Here is a 14794-nt window from a genome sequence, read left to right on the forward strand (position 1 = left end):
GACCTTTAAAGTGAAACTTTATTTGAAAAAGAAATGAGTAAAGTAAGCAACATGGATTGTATAAATATCTGTGCAACCAAAATGGGCACACTGAGGCACTTCACTGCCTTCTGCTGCCACAACACACCAAACTATCAAATTTCATGTCCAGCTACAAAACTCTTGAGATCTTTGTCAAATGCTTTAAGTTGTATCATTATTATGATCTAATCTAAAACTTGTATAATTTAAAAATGGAATTTTAGGTTATTAAAGGATAAGATGGGGCCTGAATAAAGAGGAATAAGTGCATCTTTAACAGGAGTGTCTAACACAGAGGGCACACAGAGGATGTTAGTTCATTTGCAGTTTAACAAAACAAAAAAAAAAAAAAAAGGTGTACTTTTGTTTTACAAGCTGCCCTGTAAACTCAGCAATGAGTGAAGGAGCTAACATGCATACTGAAGCAAGTCTGTAAAAAAAAAAGCAAAACAACAACAACAACAAAATCAGTCATTCACATAAGACATCAGGAAATATTGTACCAATGCTAATATAATGTGAAAGAGGCAAAAAAAAAGAACTTCACAATCACTGTATGACATTCTTCTGCAGTACTTTGGCCCAAAACCCCTCATGGCACAATGAACAGGAAACAATCTATTACAGCAGGTGTAGAGGACAATCGTATCTATATTACAGTGTTTAACATGTTCTTGATGCTTGTTATTGTAAAATCATACACACTCAGTAAAGCATATAAGCCTGTTTCTCCCTCACACAAAGTACACTGACAGGGTAGATAGTAAATGCAATCCAAATTTTATTTTCATGGTTTTTACCCTGACCTTGGAGATAAGAGCTCCATGTTTTGTTTCTGCTGCTGAAGTGGACTTGATGGAAAAAAAGACGATTTGGTGTGCGGTGTAATATGGAATATGAAAATGCGCCTCCTTGTACACTGCCTGGATTCAGACTTTGCACCACTTGCTTCGCATATTACATCAACTCTTAAATTTACACAGAATCACTGAATTTTGGAGTACATTCATTTTTTTTTTTTTTTTTTTTGTAAAATGATCACAGCTACATTGACAATTCTTTACAAAAACTAACCTCACAGCCCAAATCAGTCAAATTCGCTGGCAAGAAAAATGTATGGAGTGATGAAGATCACAATCTGTAATATTATCAGCAATTATTCTCATTATTGACACGTCATCAGGCCAAAAAGAAATAAATACATATATAACAATACGGTAACACTGAAGTCTCGTTGGTGGTGGCCCTGGAGGTTACACGCCCAGCTTGTTGGCGATAGTCATGACCACTTTGAGGATAGGCATGAAGGCGGAGATCTCGCTGAAGTTGCTGCTGCTGACCACCTGAGTGTGGACCTCCAAACCCCGCTGGTAGTTCTGGCTGGCCACACAGTGACTGATCTCATGGAGCCCGCTCAGGATGTTGTGAGAGAGCTGAGAGAACAGCAGGAAAATTATATTATGCAAACAAGCAGCAGCTGATGGTTAATTACCCACTTTCACTTTATGTCAGAAAAATGTGAAAAATCCAATGTTCTGTGCACCCGCATAGATATCCCTAAAATGTTTTTTTTTCTGACCAACCATCTAAAACTTCAGAGTGTTTGTGTTGTGCATTTGTGTTTTCCTAAAGCTGGGAAGTACTATTTCATTTTCTGTCAGTAAGGTCTAAAAATAACATTGCAGTTAAGTGACTAAAAGGATGAAATTCGCAACTATTATCCATTCATCTTTTTCACTTATCCTTTTCAGGGGAGACTATCTCAGCTGTCATGGGGCGAGAGGCAGGTACACCCTGGACAGGTTGCCAGCCTGTCACAGGCTAACACAGAGCCAGATAACCCCCTCCCCCAAGAATAGTAAACACAGTAGTTATTAAACTGTGGAGCAGCCCCCCCTAGTGGGGTATTAAGCAACTGCAGGGGAATGACAGGAAAAATGAAGAATGAAACAATGTTGAATAAACACGATTTAAGTGGGCATTTATCTATAATATAGAATAGCATCAAGTCACTTAAACTTCTGGGATATTAATCTGGTCAGTTTAGTAGCAGAGGGGGTTGTTAATCAGTTTCAACTGATTTGGTGTTAATGAAATCAACAACTGGTGCACTAGAGGGGAAACAATGATACAACTCCAAAACAGGAATGGTTTTACAGGTGGAGGCCACTGACATTTTTCATTTGGCAGTGTCACTACTGGTAGTAAGGCGATACCTGGACCTTACAGAGGTTAAACAGGTAGTCCAATTCCTCCAGGATGGCACATCAATAATGTGACATTGCCAGAAGTTTTGCTGTGTCTCCCAGCAAACCTTCTGAGCATGGACGAAATTCCAGGAGACAGTTACTTCAGGAGAGCTGGACAGGGCTGTAGAAGGTCCTTAACTTATCAGCAGGATAGGTTAAGGACCTTGCTCCTTTGTTCAAGGAGGAACAGGATGAGCACTGCCAGAGGCCTACAAAATGACCTCCAGCAGGCCACTGGTGTGAATGTCAATGACCAAACAATCAGAAACTGACTTCATGAGGGTGGCCCGAGAGCCTGGGCGTCCTGTGCTCACTGCCCAGCACTATGGAGTCAGATTGGCATTTGCTATAGAATACCAGAATCAGCAAGTCCACCACTGGTGCAATGTGTTTTTCATAGATGAGAACAGGTTCACTCTGAGCACATGTGACAGACTTGAAAGGGTCTGGAGAAGCCACGGAGACCGTTAAGCTGCTTGTATCATCATTCAGCGTGACCAGTTTGGTGGTGGGTCAGTGATGGTCTGGGGAGGCACATCCACGAAGGCCACTACAGACTAGGCAATGGTAGCTTGTCTGTCATTAGGTATCAGGATGAAATCCTTCGACCCATTGTCAGACCCTACGCTGGTGCAGTGGGTCCTGGGTTCCTCCTGGTCTACGACAATGCTTGGCCTCATGTGGCCAGAGTATGCAGGCAATTCCTGAAAGATGAAGGAACTGATACAGCTGACTGGACCCCACGCTCACCTGACCTAAATCCAACTGAGCACCTCTGGGACATTGTTTTTGTCCATCTGATGCTGCCAAGTTGCAACTTAGAATGTCCAGGTGCTCAGTGACGCCCTGGTACAGATCTGGGAGGAAATCCCCAGGACACCATATGTTGTCTTATTATGAGCAAGCCTCACATAAACGCGCATAGGGGCCATACAAACTACAACTTTCAGTTGCTGCAATAATACACTGCCTGGCCAAAAAAAAAAAAAAGGTCACACACTAATATTTCGTTGGACCACCTTTAGCTTTGATTACGACAGGCATCTGCAGTGGCAGTCTTTCAATAAGATTCTGCAATGTCACAAGATTTATTTCCATCCAGTGTTGGATTAATTTTTCACCAAGATCTTGCAGTGATGATGGCAGATTCTGACCAATGCGCAAAGCCTTCTCCAACAAATCCCAAAGATTCTCAATGGGGTTGAGGTCTGGACTCTGTGGTGGCCAATCCATGTGTGAAAGTGATGTCTCATGCTCCCAGAACCACTCTTTCACAATTTGAGCCCAATGAATCCTGGCATTGTCATCTTGGAATATGCCCGTGCCATCAGGGAAGAAAAAAAATCCATTGATGGAATAACCTGGTCATTCAGTATAGTCAGGTAGTCAGCTGACCTCATTCTTTGAGCACATAATGTTGCTGAACCTAGACCTGACCAACTGCAGCAACCCCAGATCATAGCACTCCCCCCACAGGCTTGTACAGTAGGCACTAGGCATGATGGGTGTATCACTTCACCTGCCTCTCTTCTTACCCTGGAAGACAATGGGTCCCCACTATCCTTCCAGTTTTTAATAATGCGTTGGACAGTCCTTAACCCAATTTTAGTAGTTTCTGCAATCTCCTTAAGATGTTTTCTCTGCTTGATGCATGCCAATGATTTGACCCTTCTCAAACAGACTGATGTCTTTTCCACGACCACGTGATGTGTCTTTCGACATAGTTGTTTAAGAAACGAGACAACTCATTGCACCAGTTGGGGTCAAATAACTTGTTGCCAGCTGAAAGATAATTGTCCAGTACAGTCACAGATCCAGTCACAGATCCTGCCTGTGGTTTGAGATATTTTAATAAAGCAAGGGTCAGCTGAATTTCATTTGTGGTGCTCAAAAATGGTATAAACAACTCGCCCATAGAAGAACATCTATTTTTGTCAGAATGATTAGATACTTGGCATTATCTGATTAGGCTGAAGTTATCTTTTTAAGTCACTGCTACATAATAAAAATAAAACACTTGGTAGCTTTACCCTGACACCAGAGTTTTAAGTGTTCAAAAAGGGGATCAAGAAAGAGGAAATGAGAGTAACATTTGTCAACTTTTTTTTCAAGTTCTGTCTAAGTGCACAGTGAGGCATTCAATGTTGTAAACTGCATCGTATCCCTTAAAAACTGTTTAAGAAGGTTTTGTGTAACCTCTGAACAATCCTTACCGACTGCTCTCTCAGCTTATCATACAGGTGCCCCAAGCGCTTGGCTGCATCATCAAGTTTTCTTTTAGTTTGCTGAAAGGGAAACATTTTTTTTGTCATTTTGTATCCAATAACAAAACTACTTTCTTTCAATCAACACAAACTTTTCACAAAAACAGCAAAAACTAGTTGCGGCTACAGGCTGTGGATCTTACTGGGTCTCCTGCAGCTAGCTGGCAGCGCTGAACCAGGCTGTCAAAGGTGGATTTGAGGACCATGTGCTCAGCAGGTATTTCTTTCTGCTCCACCCTCTCTGCTGGCAGCTGCTGGAGGAGCTGAACAACACAAGCACACAGAGTAAATACAAAGTGACAAGGTGGCACTGTTGAGAATTCAGAAAACAGTCACCTTGTTAGACACCAACCTGTACGCTGGGCTCCTGAGGGGCTCCAGGTGGTACCTGGGTGTGGTCATGCGGCTGAGCGGCCTCCACTGGGAATCCCATCACAGGTGCTGTGATGGGGGCTGGTGGAGTGTAGTTATCAGGAACCTGCATATGTAACAAAAAAATATATCATAATTAGTGATAAAAATGTTAAAAAACACATTAAGACAAGCCGTATTTGTTGAGAACATCTGCCTTCTGCTGCAAGAAATCAGCTATGAGAGCATATTTCACATTTTTTATATGATGGAGCCTTAAGCTGTTCAAGGAGGGCTTTGAGCAGTGATGCATGAATGCGCTCATGTTTTCAATGAAGGGTGAACTGAAATAAGAAAGTCTGCCCGTAAAGAAAAGAAAAAAAATCTAATGTGGGAATGGCTTGCTCTCGAGAGAATAAATAATGCTCTCTTCAAGGGGAGCTGGTGCTGCACAACAATACAGCTACATTTACCCCACTGGGGTTGCTTATACTACATTTGCAAACATATAGCTAAAACAGTATTTTGACAGTAAAAAGTGCAGGGTTACCTTCTTCTTCCTGGGTCCACCTCGTACTGCAGGTGGGTCATTCCAGCCTTCTTGAGGTCCTGAATCAAAGGAATTATGAGAATTATTAAAAACTACCAGCATTTGTTGTTTAGATACACTTAAGCAACTAAAGATTGCCTACAAGAGACAATCTCTTTAGGCTATGGCAGGGGTTGGCAACCTGTAATCCGGAAAGAGCCATTTGAACCTGGTTTCCATGGAAAACAAAACAGTGAGAGCCGCAAATACTACCGCGAGTGATATTGAGAAACAAAAATAAATAAATAGATAAATAAAATGATTTTATTTTAATATTTCAAGATCACAATAAAGTTCCAATTTAAAACTACAACAAAAACTGAACTGACAAAAATAAAATGCACTTCAATTGGATACTTATAATTTACTTCCGCACAGAGCCGCAGATTAAGCCTGGATGAGCCGCGGGTTGCCGACCCCTGGGCTATGGTCTACATGGCAAAACACTGCAAGTCAAGCCACACAGATTTTAGCAGTTTATGCAGAAACAAACAAGCAATTTTTCAGGCAGCATTATTCACTCAAAGGCAAAAAAAAAAAAAAACCTCAATTGAATGAATAAAAATAAATTCTAAGCATCTCATATTGACTCTATTTGAGGTCAATAATGTATCAGCTGCAGTGCTAAAAGAATATTGTGCTTATGCTTTAATTTGACATATCAATATATACATATATGCATGTCATCTTTAATTGCCTGACACCAAATCATCTAAAACAAAGATTACAGTCATTTAATCAGTCTGGAAACTTTGTTTACATATAAACAAATACACCAGCTAAGCCCTTACATTTCCCTTAAGCATAGGGTAGCACAAACAACCAGCAAGAAACCAGAAGAAATTGGGAAAACCTGCACAATGGATTGCAATCCAATGCAAAAGAAGTTCATTTTAGAGCTTCATTTAGGAATAATACACTGCACTGTATTATACTGCACAGATATTTCTATTTTTCTGGTTACTGAGTAGATGGTTTGATGCTTCCTTATTTCATATCCAGCCCTAACCCTGTCACCTTGGTAGTCACACTGGGAATTCAGCCAGGGAAAGTGTCCTGCAAGTCAAAAAAGGAGTGACAGCGGAATAGATGTAAATCACCATGAGCAACATATTCCTGCTGACCTCTGTAATCTCTCTCTCTTTAAATACTTGACTAAAAATATGGAAAGTTCTCTGAAAGAATTTAACTGTTATCCTATACCTGTAGGAGGAGGAGCCACCACTGGGGCTGGGAAGGGCTTTACGGCAGGAGCTCCAGGTCCACCCTGTGGATACCCAGATCCAAGAGGAGCATAGGGAACAGAAGGAGGTGTAGGACCGGGGTTGTGGAGACCCCCTGGGTACATTGGAACTGGAGCTCCGGGTTGGGAGCTGGATGGTACAAGGCCTGAAGAGGTAGATGGCATAAAGCATGTTGGTGGCACCCCAGGGCTAGGCATGGGGGGTAGGCCTCCATGGGTTGACGATGAAGGTGCTAATTGAGGCCCTGATAAATTAGCAGCTGGCATAGATGGACCTGGAGGAGGGAACACTGGGGGACCAGCAGTGGACGGTGACTGTGGCTGAAATGGCTGGTGAGGAAGGAAACCTGTGAAAAGCCACAAATAATTACATTACATCAAACATGGCAAAACACTGCAAACAAAATTACATCAAATAAAATTTAAAATAAATTCAAATAATGTGCAAACAGTCAAACCTGGAGCCACAGCAGGATGTTGGGGGTAGGAGGGTCTCATGGCAGGGCGGGTCGCACTTGGTGGCAGTACATGAGAAGAAGGTGGCAGACCGGGCCCGGGGTTGGTTGGAGCACTTTGAGGTGTAAAAACTGATGGGATAGGAGGCTGCTGTTGTGCAGCCATCTGAGAAGGAGCAGAAGGCTGGTACTGACTCTAAGGTTGAAAACAGAAATCACCTTGTCACTTTAACACAAACAGTTCAAGTCACAAATATAAGATAATTTTGCAAAATAAATTCATTATTGTGTTGATAATAAACTGATACCGTAAATTGTGCTTTTGATGCAGGAGTTGGAGCAGCAGGAGTGGGCTTCGTAGTGGACACACTGACTCGGTTGAAGGAGTTTGGAGGCTGATGTTGGACAGGAGCCTCTCCCTGAGCATTAAACAGCCTCTTTCTTAGCATCATGATCCCAGGCTGACAAGAGAAAAATCATACAAACATCCAAATGGAGTTATTATAAATCCAATAAAGAAAAGAAACATGAATTCTGGTATTTATAACTGGATCGTTTTTAGCTCTTTTACTTGGTCTGAGTTCTCAGGCAGGTAGGTCAGGGCAGTGGATAAGCTACCCTCTGCAGCCAGTATGCCAGCATAGCAGCTTAGCTTTTCGGCCAGTACTGGGCTCTGGATCGCCACCTCACAGTTGCGGAGACGTTCGATGGACTTCCGCAGCATCATTACTTTCTCAACCAGATCCTGAAACACAAAAATGCCACTAGACTAATAGATTCTTCACTGGCAGGTAACTCTTAAATTCTCACACTAGTTACATATCAGCACATTTCTTTTTAATGAAGAAAATAACCACTTTATTCATGTCATATTAACCAACAGACATCCTTAAATGTTTTTGCAAAGCAAAAAGAAATGAATAAAAATATTTTTTCAAAATCCTCTCTTGTGGGCTAATGAAAACTAAATAAGTCTTTGTTCTAAAGGCACATAAGAACAAATATTAAGATAATATACCTCTAGACCAAGAGGAGAAGTGCAGTCTCTATGTAAGGCCCAGCACTCCACTAGCTTCTCAATGTTTCCAGAGCAGATGTAACACAGACACGCCTGCAGGCAGCGCTTCTCTGTACCCTCATGCTCCAACCGGCTTCCCAGGGTATCTACCATGATGAACAGAAGAAAATTACAATGTCAAAAATAAAAAGAAGACTAAAATTAGAACAGAGACAATGAGCACAGGTATGTGCTCAGATTTGGTATGTAGAAGTTGAATTAACTACGTTTCTACTGGAAACTAGGCAGCCTGTGGCTACATTATACTTACCACACAGGCGAGCAAAGTCTTCAGGGTGAGCATAGGTCAGCAGAGCAGCGAGGGCTTCCTTCCAGTTGTCCAACTCACAGCTCTGCACTATGTCTTTCCAGTTTTGGGTCACCACTGATGATATAAGCTACAGTTGGGACAAATAAATTAACTAAACATGCAGCAAAAACATTTACCCCACTGGGGTTGTATTAAATGGACCATAAACAATTGTACTCTTACCATTGAGATGCTGTTCTTTTGTTTGCTTAGGTATTTCTGTTGAGTTTTCTTGAGCAGTTCTTCTCCTCCGCTAATAGACAGCAGGATGGCTTCAGCATAGCGACCATCATTCAGACACAGCTCCACAGCTCCCTCAAAGTTACCAACCAGCAGTGCCTGGCTTATCAGACCATCAGTGTCTTCAAACAGAAGGACATAGTCAGTGTATTCATAAAATCACGTGCAAATGTGTAATTATCAGATACCAGTGTATTTTCAGAGGAGGAAGTTTACCGCATGACACTGGGATCTGAAAGTTTGAGTGGTCCTTTGGGGTCTGACTGAAAAAGTCTGCTGGTGACACAGAACCTGAAGTTCTAGCATCAGCTGATGCAGCCGCCTCATCCGACCTCTGGAAATAAAGAGTGTTTTAAATTGAACAGGATATTCACAGCTTAAGATCAGACACTGTGCAGGTACAGAACCGCTGACCTCAGTGGAGAGTTGCTGCATCTTTTCTGCCAGATCTTTGGCATCCACCCCATGTCCATTGGGTTGGAAATTCTTCCCCAGACATTTTGAAATCTAAATAAACACAACAAGAAAAAACATGGTATGATTTAGAGGTACTGTGCATTCACTGAAATGTTAGCATTAATGTTAAATATCAGTGACTAGTTACAGTAAAAGACAAAATACCTTTCTTTCCAATTCATCTTTGCTAAACCCCAAAAGTCTGAGGAATTTAATACGAGCTTCATCCTCAAAATTAACCTGTAAATTAAAAGAGTGAATTAGCATAAAGTATAATAACACCCAAAACTGACTGACAGACTTAATGTTAGTTCTTAGTATATGGAGGCCAAACCAGAAGGAACTTCCATATGTCCTGCTCAGCGTCTGACTTGGCGCTCTGAATCTTAGCCTGGCAGTAGCTGTTGAAGGAGCCTGACTGCAGCGCCGCCTGCAGCTCCCTGGAGCGCTGGAGGAATTCAGTCTCTGTGGTAACTTGGCTCACAAACACTTGTCTAGGGATGGGCTGGGGGCTCTGGACTGGAGGCAGCTTGGGATTCTCAAAGGTTATCAGCTTTCCACCAAACTACGGAACAAAAACAGAGCGGTTATAAAAGTAACGATTCCACTGATTTTAATTTAGAAACTACCATAAGAACATTTAATGCTGCACTTACAGCAAAGGAAGCTCCCACTGGCCTGCGCACCCACTTAGGTGGCTTCTTGAGAGGAGGAACTATTGTGTCCTGTACTTGAGGCTGAGGAACTTGCAAGGGAGGCAGCACCTGGCCCGTACCAAAGGGATCCATTGTGTCAAATGAGGAGGATATCTGTTAAATAAAACATAAACTCTTGAAACAAATACGCTGAAACAATTAGCTGATTGAAAACAATGCAGCTTCTTTGATAAATATTTCAGATTAAGCAGAAAAACAAAACATTTACATGTGTCAACATTTTTGCTGTAAAACTGATGAATATTTGGAGCAATTTTTGATGGCTTATGGTCAAAACAATCATTAGAATCAATAAATGATATACATATAATTAGCTGTGCCCCTGCTTCATGTGATTATTTCCAACTGGGATTAAACCTTCTTTCAGATTTAATTTTATATAATCTGTTTATGAGACAACATCAAGTGCGCCACATGAGCACCATCTTGTGGACAACCAAGTTCAGACATAGTCTAAATAAATTACATCGTAAATATCCACACAGGTAAATTAAAAACATTCAAATTAAACACATTACAAAACACAGAACAGACATTACTCTTTCAGCTGTGCTTTGCTGCTGAGCCTTCAAGCTCCCTCCCATCACGGAGTAAACAGTGATTCTCCCATCAAATGATGCTGTTGAAAGCAGTGCTGGATTCCTGGGGCACCACTGGACATCAAAACACCATTGGTTTGTTGTTGGAAGCTCATAGATTACCTAAACAAAAGAAGAGATACCTGTTAGGATTGGAGGAACCATCACTGGTAACAAAAAGGGCTTATTAAGGGATAATACACAGGGGGAGGGGGTTTGCCACAAAGTTATCATAGCAGCTTCAATTGCCTTGGGGGGTGAAGTAGGATTGGGGGACATACATTAGCTATTTAGCTAATTTCATGGCACAGATGCAACAGTGGTGCTGCATAGCTGCAGCTCTGCACAGTCAGTAAGACAGGAAAGATAGACTCCAGGAGGTTTCTTTCCTGTTTCATGGCTATACCAGGGTAAAGCACGAAATCAAAGTAAACCTCTTCAGACACAGCAATGAGTCATTTAACCCACTATCTAGGGATTACACCTACTTGATCCCATAAGTAAATGAATGTCAGTTTAAAAGGTAAAACTATATTAAATCATAATATTTGCCTGTCTTTTTTTTTTAACTCGAATTTATATGTGTATAACCCCATAAAGAAAACATTAAGCTAATAAGATACAATAGCTTAACAGCTCACAGGCTTGCAAAATACTTGCAAGCCTGCATCAGGGCTTCTGCTTGTGCAGAAGCCCTGATATACAAGCAGTAATTATTAATATCATGTACTTCTCCCGTGTTTGGATTCCAGCAAAGGATCCGGTTGTCTTTAGCACTACTAAGCAGGAGCTCAGAGTCAGCCTGACTCCAGGATATAGACAGAATTCCCCTTGTATGATTCTCCAGGACTTTAAGAGGTGATGTGGCAAAGCGCAGGTCCCACATCTGGATCACTGGCAGTCGGTCATCCTCAGAGGCCAACACTAACTGAGTGGCCACATCAGGGTGCCAGAGCATTCCTGAACAGTGCATCTGAAATCACATAACAGTAAAGAGTTACAATCATGACAGGTCTTTTCTACAGGGTGCAACATTAAAATCTGTATTTTTGCCTAACGTAAAGTCCACTGTGTCAAATCTCATTATGTCAACTCACTGAACGCTGTTCTCACTGCATCACTGTACCCAGAGCAAATCAGGATAACAATGGGATTTTGCATTCTACAAACAGCCTTGTCTCATAAAACACTTGCTGCTTTAAAGTGGTAGATGAGCCTTTCTGAGTGGTTCACATCCTTTCATTGTTCTGACAGAAGGAACTTTATTTAACCACCAACCCTGTTGCTGTGATCACTGATCTTGATGATGGGCTCATTCTTTCTCAGGTCCCAGACAACTGCTTTCCCACTGGGGTTGGCAGAGGCCAGGATGTGCTGAACCTGCCGGTTCCATGACACTACACTAATATCCTCAGCAGGCTGAAAAAAAGAAAAGAAAAGAAAAAAAAACAAAAAACAGAAGTTGTTAGTGTAAACCAGAAAACAAGCCTGATTGTGAGTCTGAGACCAATGGATCCCTTAAGATCAAATTCATATAAGGACGAACTAATATATGAGCAGAACATCAATATTGGCCGACACCCGTCTTGTTGATTGCCTTTTGGCGAATACAATCACATTTACTGATGCCAGTGGATGAAGCTGATCTGTTGTGTCACACCAAATTTTGGGCTGACCAAATGTACGACGTCAGTGTGATGAAGAGACCAAAAAACTTTCCAAACAGTTTGACTATTTTTTTTTAATGGAGATGTTTGTTTCAGTGGTAAAGTGGGACCACATAACAAACAAACAAACAACAACAACAAAAAAACTATCCACTGGCAAAACTGCTATGTTGAAAACATCAGTATCAGTCAGAATTTCACATCGTATATGGGAATGCAAATGCCATGCAAACGCTGTTTGTATCTGATATGGAAATATCGTGTGACCATGGTTTACTCTAACAGCAAGGACTCTCATGAAATACAGACAGCTTGCCCAGAAATGTTTTATTCAGCAATCTTGATATCAAGAACAAGGTTAACCTTGCATGCTGGTAACAAGTATAGCTACCCAGTCTTAAATGTATTCTTTTGGAACAGATTAAGATTTCAACACCATCCGAGAATATGATGACGTGTTCTTATCATGTACCCACCTGTGTCTTTGCTCCTGGTGTCATAGGACTGCTGAAGTTGTTTAGATCCCAGATGTATATCTCTGAATCATTTGCTCCTGATGCAAGGAGATTACTCTGAGAAAGAAAGACATTACAACACCAATCAGGAACATACTGAGAGGGATATCTATACCAACAGGCAACAGTGAATTACCAGCAGGCTTTTATTTACCTGATAAGGGTTGAAATCCAGTGCTCGGACAGGTCCTGTATGCTTGTCAGACTGTCCCACGACAGCCTCCCCAATGGAGTTGATTATGGCATCTGGATTATAGACGGTCAGTGTGCCATTTTCACTCCCACCAACCAGTCTTCCTCCAGTACCATCTGCTCCCATTCCAAAATTTACCCACACTATACTATGCAACCTACAAAAAAAGCATAGTGAAGTTATGAGCTCCCAGTGACAGACCACATACTACCACATAAGTTATTTGCTTCATTTCTCTAACCCCGTCTTCTGAGCAAATATCTAAATATCTCAAAAAATAAAAATCAGATGAATGAGTCACAAGCAAGACATGCAAATAATTAAAAAGAAAGCATTTGATGTGCAAATAAGCTACAATTTAATACAAATTTAATAATCAATAATTTAAAGTTTATTTGAAGCTTTTCCAAACTGTCCCTCTCATGAGTTTCAAGAAAGGTAGACTGAAAATACAAACACCCGTGTTAAACAGAGCACCATAAAAATGAAAATACAGTGCCATGAGCCTATTATTAAAACTGTTTTAACCAACACAAAATTAGAATTATAAAGCTAGCCATTATTGCAGGATTTTTTATTAGATTGCACTGCATAAGTTTTATCTATATGGTATCAAATAAACTAGCAACTGAGAGGGGCAGGGCTGAATTTGCTTGTTGATACAATCACTTGGAAAATATTCAGTTTAACCAACAAATGGAATTTACACTGGCAAGTCACAACATGAAGTGTCCCTTCTGTGCCAGCAGCTTGTGCTAACATCAGAGAAACCAAGAATAATATCAAAGCAGTTTCTGGTGGAAAAAAAAATGAGTGACTTAAAATCTTGCCATAAATACTTAATGTGGCTATCATTCATCTTGTCTAAGTTACCTGTTTGCAGTTGGCAACGACCCTTTGAGCTGCATGTCCAGAGAGGGGTCAGAAAAATCCATCTCAAATATCTCTATAGCAGCTGTGGTGTTGAAAGAGGCATCAAGCTGTTGTGCTGCTGTTCCTAAGGCCAGGTATACAGGATGGTGCCCGGCAGGACTCCACGCCTGATGGGCAGTCCTCTGGATCTCCTTCAGCCTCATCTTCCTCTACAGGTGTTCAAATTTCAAATCCTGGACAGCAGAACAGACTCCACTAAACCAACGAGAATGTATCTCAGTGATTAACTATGTAACGGTGGCTTATTTACCCCTCAAAATCTGGCTTACTTTCTAGTGTCTCCGACTATTACCTGCAACGGCACTGACCTAACTGTTTACCCATACATCCAGCTCTCACATATTATGCCAAATTATATGTTAATTACATCATGATGAAATGAATGTATGTAGTCTGTCCCCAAGCCACTTTTTACGCAAGCTAACATGTAGTTAGCTTATATTAGCATTTAGCAATCATGTGTCAGAAAACGCTGCGTTAGCTTTCGTCAGTTAACGTTGTATTAAGAGAATCTGTTGCTGGTCATTATCTGTGTTTTAAAGCTAAATTAATTCCTCATACATGCTACTGCTCGATTTTAAGCCCGAGCTTGCGGGCTAACGCCGGGCTAGTTAATTCCAGTGCATAAACGGAGACGATTTTCATGCAAACAAGCTAGCCCGCAGCCACCACCCCTGTTAGCACGTTTTAACAGAAAGGACCACTGGGCGCTTTAAAACTCAGCTAAAAAAAGATAAATATGGCTTTGAGAGAAACTTACGTCAATTTTTATATCACAACTTGGCTATCCGCATCTACAACAAACTCGGGAGCTACTTCACTGCCGAGCTAACAGCTCAACCAAGCTGGAGTCCGACCAAAGTGCTTTGCCGTGTTGTCACTACGGTACGGCAGCTGCCAAGGACCAATTCGTCACATTATCAGAGGTTACCCTCATATCACCCAGCCGGAGAAAGT

At 41.4% G+C, this 14794-nt stretch overlaps 1 protein-coding gene across 2 annotated transcripts; it reads right to left on the reverse strand.

Moving 5' to 3' along the window:
* Positions 1–14734, reverse strand: sec31b (SEC31 homolog B, COPII coat complex component). Of its 2 annotated transcripts, XM_030755006.1 has the most exons (25): positions 14598–14734; positions 13778–14010; positions 12866–13061; positions 12673–12768; positions 11808–11948; positions 11260–11502; positions 10491–10652; positions 9892–10044; positions 9570–9800; positions 9401–9475; positions 9194–9286; positions 8996–9113; positions 8723–8901; positions 8501–8627; positions 8191–8336; positions 7744–7917; positions 7481–7633; positions 7176–7368; positions 6678–7064; positions 6492–6530; positions 5436–5494; positions 4887–5012; positions 4678–4797; positions 4484–4555; positions 1–1454 (listed from the first exon to the last, which is right to left on the reverse strand). In XM_030755006.1, the coding sequence occupies exons 2-25, from the start codon at positions 13978–13980 to the stop codon at positions 1275–1277; spliced, it is 3666 nt and encodes a 1221-aa protein (XP_030610866.1). In that variant the 5' UTR covers positions 13981–14010; positions 14598–14734; the 3' UTR covers positions 1–1274. The 2 variants fall into 2 exon arrangements, with proteins under 2 accessions (XP_030610866.1, XP_030610867.1); XM_030755007.1 differs by lacking the exon at positions 6492–6530.
* Between the last annotated feature and the right edge of the window lie 60 nt (positions 14735–14794).

The sequence above is a fragment of the Archocentrus centrarchus genome, chromosome 19 (assembly GCF_007364275.1).
Source record: "Archocentrus centrarchus isolate MPI-CPG fArcCen1 chromosome 19, fArcCen1, whole genome shotgun sequence".
In the NCBI taxonomy this organism is placed as follows: Eukaryota; Metazoa; Chordata; class Actinopteri; order Cichliformes; family Cichlidae; genus Archocentrus; species Archocentrus centrarchus.

What these genes read in the sequence shown, in the direction of transcription:
- sec31b (XM_030755006.1), bottom strand. Translation starts at nt 13,980, where the DNA reads ATGAGGCTGAAGGAGATCCAGAGGACTGCCCATCAGGCGTGGAGTCCT. An exon ending in CAGTGGGAGCTTCCTTTGCT is followed by an intron (nt 9,801 to 9,891) that starts GTAAGTGCAGCA and finishes TTTGTTCCGTAG; the next exon opens with TTTGGTGGAAAGCTGATAAC. An exon ending in CTTCTCCTCTTGGTCTAGAG is followed by an intron (nt 7,918 to 8,190) that starts GTATATTATCTT and finishes TTTGTGTTTCAG; the next exon opens with GATCTGGTTGAGAAAGTAAT.